Raw genomic sequence first — 8,786 nt, forward strand, 5'->3', positions numbered from 1 at the left:
AGAGGAGGAGGCAGAGGAGGAGAGAGGAGGAGAGAGAAGGAGAGGGGAGGCAGAGGAGGAGAGAGAAGGAGAGGGGAGGAGAGAGAAGAGCAAGGAGGAGAGAGGAGGAGAGGGAAGGAAAGAGAAGGCAGAGGAGGAGAGAAGAGCAAGGAGGAGAGAGGAGGAGAGAGAAGGAGAGGCAGAGGAGGAGAGAGGAGGAGAGAGAAGGAGAGGCAGAGGAGGAGAGAGAAGGAGAGGGGAGGAGAGAGAAGAGCAAGGAGGAGAGAGGAGGACGACTCCCTTTATTAAACATTGAAGCCAGAACAGAAATTCAACTCACTGACGTCATCACAAGAATAAAAAAACAACAAACAAAAAACAAGACGAACCCCCCCCACACACACACACAGCGACTGAAAGCCTGGATATTGTCCATCATCACATAATTTGCATGCTCCACCCTCAGTCGGGTATTAAGCAGTCCCTCCAGGACCGGCACTCTCAGCCCGGTTTCTACGAGTCAGCCAGATGATCATCTTTGCAGAACCAGATGAAAAGTTCACCAAATTGTGCACAGACATCTTCACTGTATTTCGGGGGCCAAATATAAACAAACTAAAAGAAAAAGTCTGCCCAGCAAAAGTGCTGACAGACAAGGACACTGAACAAGTAAGTGTACCAGGGTCACTTCTCCCCCAGCTCTAGGTCCAGGTGTGCTCTGGATCGGTTTGTAGCCATTGGCCCGTGTCCAACTCTCCACTGGAGGTCTGCTGTCCACTTTTCAATCGGCAGCTTGTCCAGGGTCCGCCAGCTGCCTTTGGGGAAGCATCTGGACCAAAGAAGTCAGTCCACCTGGACTCCTTCAACCCTGCCAAAGAGCGCAGGTTCAGAACCTTAACGCACATTTGGTAGACTGCTTTTCTTCCCACAGCTTGAATCTTGTCCAGGTGGGGGGTTGTGAAGGACAGCAGCTGAGCTCCTTCCTGCCACTGATCAACAGGGAAGGGAAGCTGTACTCACACACTCTACTGGTCACACAGGTGGCTGCCCTGCCACAGGCAGGGCAGCACAGACCTGCACTCCTCCACAAGATCCAGGATAGATGTGATGCTGCTGCTGTCCCTCAGGGCCTCCACAGCTGTTACCGTCCTCCTCATCAGATGGCCCAGGTTTGTGCAGCCTCCCTCTCAGGCTGGCAGACTGCAGCATTTGTTTATGAAGCTGTTAAAAAACAAAGGTTCCTTAAACACCCACATGCCAGGAATCTCATTTGTAGCCCGTGTGAATTTAAAAATCTGCCATGCCTGCAGTACAGAGCTGGAAAATGCCCAGTAAGGTCCACATACTCGGATTGTAAGAGGAAAAGATGTTTATCCCAACCGCCCGGCCCTCCTCAGCAGCAGATGAGCTGTCTCAATCCAACCTGTGCCCCAGCTGTACAGAAGCCTTTGCACAGTCTGGAGTCTAAATTAGGTGATTTTTGACTGCCACAGGCAGGTAAAGGACTCCTGGCTGGACCCAGTGCTTACCAGACCAGAAAAAGTCCAACATGGTTCTCTGCACGTCCTCATTCAGGCCTCCTGGTGCACCAGAGCGAAGAGTCAAGAGAGCCAAGGCAACCAAGTTACTAGCAACCAGTACTCCCCTACATGAGAACTGGGGTAGCAACAATTTCCATTTAGACAACCGAGCAGTCCTTAACTCCCTCACAGTTCTTAGTTTGAAAGCCCTCGGTGCCCAAAAAAACACTTTCAGCCCCTCTTTTCCCCACTCAAGACCCCCGAGGCACACTGGGCACCACATGATCCCTCCACTGCCCCAACAGCAAGGTGTCACTCTTTGCCCAGTTCACCTGTGCAGATGAGTCTTTTTCTTACAGGGAAAGAGTGTCCTGCAAACACTGGATATCTCCTTGGCGGGATACTAAAATATTAACATCATCTGCATAAACAGACACAGTAGGAGGATGATCAGTATTTGTTGACCCGGGCAGTGAGAGACCACTGAGCCGACCTCTCAACCTGCACAGCAAGGGTTCCATAGCTAAGTTTAATAGCTGGCCTGATATAGGACAACCCTTTCTTATCCCTCGCTGTACAGGGATTGGCTGACTCAGCCCTGCCCCCATCTTCACCATACACTGAGCACCACTATACAGTAAACCAGCCCAAGCCAGAAACCATCACCAATACCAAAAGCTGTCAAAAGCTTTCTCCTGGTCCAAAGAGACAATACCAAAGTCCACATTATAGGATTTACACACATTAATCACATCTCGAATAAGAGAAATATTGTCCATAATTGTCCTGTCAGGTACACAGTATGTTTGATCCATGTGAACAATTATTTCCAGGAAGTCCTTAAGTCTGCTCGATAAGGCTCTGGTAAGCACCTTATAGTCTGTATAGAGGAGGGCCACTGGGCTCCAGTTCTTTAGTAAGGCCAGGTCCCCCGTTTTTGGGCAGCAAGAAAAGCGCTGCTCGCTGACAGGAGACAGGAAGAGATCCTATTCTGAAACACTAACATAACATCATGTAGATCCTGTACAAGTGTATTCCAGAAATGTTTGTAGAAGTCAGTGGAGAGACCATCAATACCTGGTGCCCGTCCTGATGCCATCTGCTTGACAGCAACTGTCAACTCCTCCAGCGTCAGCTCCAAGTCCAGAGATGCTTTCTCTTCCGGGCTGAGCTGAGGAAGCCCTTTCCAGGAGTTCCTCGCAGCACTCCATACTGCATTTTTCTGCCGCACTGACATCAGTGTAGAAATCCATTGCATGGTTCCTTATCTCGCCTGGGTTGGTGGTCACTCTTCCTCCTGGAAGCTCCAGGCAGGTCATCTGCTTCCTCTGCGCCACAGAACTTTCCAGGTTAAAGAAGAAAGAGCTTGGCGCATCCATGTCCTTTAGCCGGAGGAAACGAGACCTGACCAGAGCTCCCTTCACTCTCTCTTGCAGTAAGGAGCTCAACTCCAACAATTTTTTTCAAAGGAGTTGACACACAGTTGGATCGGAATGTCTTTGCAGCCTTCTTAATGCTGGCTTCAAGCTCCTGAACTGCTGACAAAGTGATGGTCAGTGAACCCAACTGAACATATGTTACTGTGCACTAATCTGGAGTTGAGACTCTTGGAAACAAAGATCCTGTCCAGTCTAGCTGCACTCACCCTGTTGTTGCTGACCCTCACCCATGTGTATTGTCTGCACTGCAGGTGTTTCCAGATCCAGGTGTGTGATGACACGGGTAAGGCTCTCAGTTGACTGTGGGTGGGGCTCCTCACTTGTTCTGTCCATAGTAAAGTCCATAGTGCAGTTAAAATCCCCATGATGGTAATTGCTTACCTCATCTTTTCTGCTCCTTGGTTTGGGGCATTAACAAAGCAGGGAGTAGAACTCTCTATTCTGCCACGACAATCAACAGCCGACCTTTCGCCACTTCAGTAGAAGATAAAATGGTTGCATTAGCAGCTGTTCTAAACAGAACAGCTACCCCTGCAGCTACCCCTGCACTAAGGTTAGTGCCATGGCTCAGGACACATGGGCCCTCCTACCATAAACTCCAATCCGTCTCATCTGTTAGGCTGGTGTGAGTTTCTTGTAAAAACAACACGTGCATCCTTTTTTGAGCCCTTTTGTGCCATTGATGTTCAAAGACCCCATTTTCAGGCTCCACATACAGGGGTCAGAGGAAAAACAGTCAAGATGAAACAAGAGAGCAGTCAAAAGAAGAGAAACCCATGTGACACATGATCATGTTAGTTTCTAGTCTTTTTAGCAGTTTTTCATTTAGTAGCTTTTCTCAGAGTTGTTCCATGCTTTTTTAGGCAGAAGCGTTTCTTTTCATCTAAGAGGTCAAAGCCTACCAGCTTTGTCAGGACAACTAATCTGATGAACTTGTCCTTGTCTTTGTAGTCTTTTACTCTTATAGCTAGAAACTGATTTATTTCCTCTAAAGAACAGAGATCAATGCTTCTGTTTCACCAATAGATACTGTACCTGACTCATTCATGTCTTCTCCCTGACATGATACCAGACTGTTGACTCCACCATGTCCTACATTGTGTTCTTCAGTGTGTTCTTCATTGTGCTCCCTGCCTCTAACACTTGTTGAAGCTGCTTCCTGAACATTTTCTCCATGCTATGAGTGGTCTCTTGTATCTGCAGACTGAGAACTACTCAGATTCTCTGCAGCCACAGAAGTCTGTTGGATCTCAGGTTGGCTATCTCTGTCGTGAGAATAACGATAGAGATAGATAGAACTGTGGGCCGGGCAGGACCAGCATCCTCCGCCCCATCGTGAGCGGAGCATCAGTGCCGTGAGTCGCCACCTGCTGCTTGTGTGGCCACGCAAAACTTTTGTGTCCCACATCGCCACACTCAAAACATTTCAGCTTTCCTGAGCAAGCGTACACTTTGTAAGAGCCATCACCGTGCTTCACTCTGAACGACACCTCAAGTGTTTGTGCGGGTAAATCTAAAAACACGAACACCTGCCGCCTCAGAGACTGCTTCAGTTTAGGATCCCTACATCCCAAACTAACTGCTTTAAAACAAACCTATGGAGCTCGCTTTCCGACAGCTCGTTGGGTATGAACGGTGGAACACGGTGGTCCGAGTGGAGGCGGGGAGACCTGCACAAAAGTGTCTCTGATAAACAGCCGATACACAAGAGGCTCATCTTTAAAACCACCACCACTGCTTTGATGCAAAAGAAAGGCTGTCATGCCCTACCTGCTCACCCACAGCCAGCTACTATCCTCCGCGACTATCCTAACTCCCTGCCGGATAGACGGAGGTGGTGTCTCCTCCTGGAACTACCTGACAAATCAAGTGATTACTCAGCCAACACTTAAAGAAAAATAGTAAAGAAAGCTTACCTGATCATGCACCTAGGACAGAACATACACAGGGGAAACCGAAAACCAGGACAGAAACAGTTCAAAACTCTGCACCATTCACACGTCCACCACCGCCTCTCACATTCACCGGAAACGGAAACAAGAGGAAAGGAGAAGAAAGATTTACAACGTTTTATCTGTCCAGCACTAACATACACAGAGCAAAATCCCTTTCCAAATCTTAAATGAAAGTTTGCGTAGGATGGTTCAAAAACATATAAGCCTGTCTGCGGAGGGACTGCAGAAACACGACAGCCTTGTTCATACGAGCGCAGTGTCTTATGTTCCCATAACCAACTTGTTCTCCGACACTTCACAAAACCTCCTCCGCTGTAAAACAACGATCAGCTACAATCCTCGCTCCGTGTCTGATATTTTCGCCGTCTCTGCCACAGTGTCGGCCGTCACATCCACAACCAGTCAGCAATCACCGCTTTTTATCGTCAAAAACATGAAGAAGAAAACAGAGAAAATAAAGTGGATAACTCTAAACTCATTCACCACTCGCTTACACCGTCAAACTCCCAGCATGCAGAGCAGGAGAGGGGAGAGGAGGAGAGGAGAGGGGAGGAAGAGGAGGAACATGCAGTCCTCCTGCTGGGTTCTGGTTCTGCTTTAGGAGAAGTTCCCTCTCAGCTGCTGACACATTCTGGAATAAAGAATTCTGAGGAAAACAATCTGGTTCCAAATGGTTTTGGCTGCCCCCCCCCCTTCCGGGCTGGACTTTGGTTCAGCGTGGAACCTCTCGTAAAGCTCCGGTTTCTTTTTCATCATCACCTTTCAGCTCGTCCTCGTAAACTTTGACCCCATGGAGAGAGAGGTCAACAGGAAGTGTGGTGTTAGCAGACAAAACCCTGGTTTCCCCCGTCACTCGGTCCCGCTCTACTTTAATCTGCACCGAGTACATCGCTGGGGGGTTAGAGGTCAGATGGGGGGTTAACAAGACACACACAGCTGCTGATTTAAAGCAAAGTAATCTGACCTGAACCCTAGCTCTCACACAGACAGACAGACAGACAGACAGAGAGGTTAATTTTTACACTTTAAGGACACGTTAACATGACCTCTTCCTGTCTACATGCTGTGACCTCTGACCTCCTTGCTGCTGTCCTCTGCAGATCTTTGGTTTAGACCCTGACCTGAACGGGTCTCTGAAGAGTTTACAGTCACGAGTGAGGGACAGTACCGATTTAAAGACAGACTGCAGACACAGTCGGTCCTGACGGACTGACTCGTTTTAGCGTCTCAGTGTTCAGAGGACTGTGAAGCTGACATGTGATTGGCCGAGAGTTAGAGGAGTATTACTTGTTGTCAGTTAGGGGAGGGGTAGTAGGTCAGGACATGTCCACATCAAACAGACTTCAAGGTCCGCCTTTTTCACCTACGTAACAAACATCAGGAACATCCTGTCTAATGAAAAACTAGTCCAGAATTTGTTCCGGCTAAGCTGGATTACTGCAGTTCTTATTACCTCGCTGAATAACTCCATTAAGACTCTCCAGCTGATCCAGGATCAGAACTGACAGGACCAGAGATCATATTTCTCCTGTTTTAGCTTCTCTGCACTGGCTCTCTGTAAAATCCAGGTGAAAACAATCAGGTGAGTCCTGAACCATCCCTTAGTTATGCTGCTATAGGCCTAGACTGCCGGGGATTTCCCATGATGCACTGAGCTCCTCTCTCCTCTACTTTCTCTCCCTCTGTATGCAACCTCATCCCATTATTGCATGTTACTAACACAACTTCTCCCCTTTCCGGTAGTCTTGTGCTTTCTCGTCCCTCTCCTCTCTCCTCCTAACACTTCCTGCAGGTGTTTCTGGCTCTGGAGCTGTGGAGTCTGGATCTGAATGGGGTCTGGGTCTGGGTCTGTGCTTGCAAGCTTCCTGCTGCCCTGCTGGGTCTCAGTTCTCACACAGAGTCCGGTCTGGATCTGCTGGTCCTCTCGTCCCTCTCTAGTTCACAGTGAGCAGTCGGGTTGTGGTCTGCATGTCATTACATTGTTCTGGTCCAGTGCGAGTGTTTGGGCTCCATATTGATCATCCAAATGTTCTAAAACATTAAATACAGTAAACAGGAAGTGATTTTGGACGCAGTCTGTCCGTCCTGAGTGCGGTGACAGTTCAGCAGGCGGCCATGTTGTCTCAGCAGGCGGGTTTCTGCTGTCACAGCTGAACCAGCCATTTAGAGCTAACTTCAGGACATCATCCAACGATGGTTGAGGTCAAGGGCAGCTGGACTTGGTTGAAGATACTGGAAGACGTAACGACAGTCTTCAAAGTCGTTAGAGCCACCCGAGGCCAAGTCTGAACGACCATAGTTGGCATCTTCACCGGAGGCCAAGAGGAAATGCTTGTTCAGTTTCCTGGGAAGTGACGGCTTCTCAACTCGTGTGTATATGGCTTCCCTCACACCTCTTTCAAACCATCCATCTTCTCTGTCTAAAATGTGCACCTGGTGGTCCTCAAACGAGTGTCCTCTGTCCTTCAGATGTAGTAGATTGCAGAGTCTTGACCTGAGGAGTTGGCCCTTCTGTGTTGAGCCATGCGTTTGTGTAGTGGTTGTTTAGTCTCCCCAATATACAGGTCTGTGCATTCCTCACTGCATTGGACCGCATACACTAGATTGCTTTTCTTGTGTTTGGGTGTGCGGTCTTTGGGGTGGACCAGCACCTCTATATTGGGGAGACTAAACAACCACTAAACAAACACATGGCTCAACACAGAAGGGCCAACTCCTCAGGTCAAGACTCTGCAGTCTGAAGGACAGAGGACACTCGTATGAGGACCACCAGGTGCACATTTTAGACAGAGATGGTTCTCTGCACGTTGGAAGATGGATGGTTTGAAAGAGGTGTCAAGGAAGCCATCTACACCAGGGTTGAGAAGCCGTCTCTGAACAGAGGAGGGGGTCTACGCCACCACTTTTCCCCCACTTACAATGCTGTCCTTTCATCACTTCCCAGGAAACTCAACAAGTATTTCCTCTTGGCCTCCGGTGAAGATACCAACGATGGTCGTTCAGACTTGGACTCGGGTGGCTCTAATGACCATGAAGACTGTCGTTACCACAGCCAGGAGCACTAACGAACCAGCGGTATTGACGATCCTAGCTAACGATCCCACTGAGGTTAAATAGCTGAGTTTCCCTACCAGTCAGTCAGAAATGAAAGTCTCTCGGATGAGGGACGAAACGTCTTCTAGCATCTTCAATAAAGTCCAGTTGCCCTGGAACTCAACCATCGTTGGATAACTATGACCTGGATGACTGAGAACCTTCACAGACATCTTCAGGACATCAACAAACAAAGGGGTTCCTCTGGGACTCACCTCTCTTCATCTCCTCTGTCGCCTCTCTCGGTTTGATCATTCGGGGGCTTTTGTGAACTTTGACCTCTGCAAAGGTTCATGGGAGAGAAAGGAGGCGGGCACAGAGACAGATTGGAGGTAAGGTGCCAATCAGACAGAGACACATCGTGGAGCGGGGCGTCAGGACCCAGCTCCAATCCTCTCTCACAGTCCAACAGCTACTAGCTAGCTAGCCTGTTTATGGCCATTCGCCTGAGAGATTCACCTGAGACACTCGCCAGAGAGATTCGCCTGAGAGATTCACCTGAGAGATCCACCTGAGACACTCGCCTGAGAGATTCACCTGAGAGATTCACCTGAGACACTCGCCTGAGAGATTCACCTGAGAGATTCACCTGAGACACTCGCCTGAGAGATTCACCTGAGACACTCGCCTGAGACACTCGCCTGAGACACTCGCCTGAGACACTCGCCTGAGAGATTCACCTGATTCACTGATTTGTATTTGCTTAATGTGTCTGACCTTCAATTAAGCTCATCTAATTAAATATCACTAACATCACCTCTGGACTCGGTGCCTTGTGCTGAACATATTACACACTATAT

At 48.8% G+C, this 8,786-nt stretch overlaps 1 protein-coding gene across 1 annotated transcript in view; it reads right to left on the bottom strand.

The window, feature by feature from the left end:
* Window positions 1-192: 192 nt before the first annotated feature.
* Window positions 193-8,786, bottom strand: part of LOC123957323 (paralemmin-1-like) — a 26,694-nt gene continuing 18,100 nt past the window's right edge. The window contains exons 10-11 of the mRNA XM_046030016.1: window positions 8,202-8,267; window positions 193-5,784 (exon numbers count right to left, since the gene is read on the bottom strand). Of these exons, the coding sequence (XP_045885972.1) occupies window positions 5,606-5,784; window positions 8,202-8,267 (245 nt within the window). The 3' untranslated portion in view covers window positions 193-5,605. The remainder of the gene's footprint in view (window positions 5,785-8,201; window positions 8,268-8,786) is intronic.

Source organism: Micropterus dolomieu, linkage group LG19 (genome assembly GCF_021292245.1).
Source record: "Micropterus dolomieu isolate WLL.071019.BEF.003 ecotype Adirondacks linkage group LG19, ASM2129224v1, whole genome shotgun sequence".
Classification (NCBI taxonomy): domain Eukaryota; kingdom Metazoa; phylum Chordata; class Actinopteri; order Centrarchiformes; family Centrarchidae; genus Micropterus; species Micropterus dolomieu.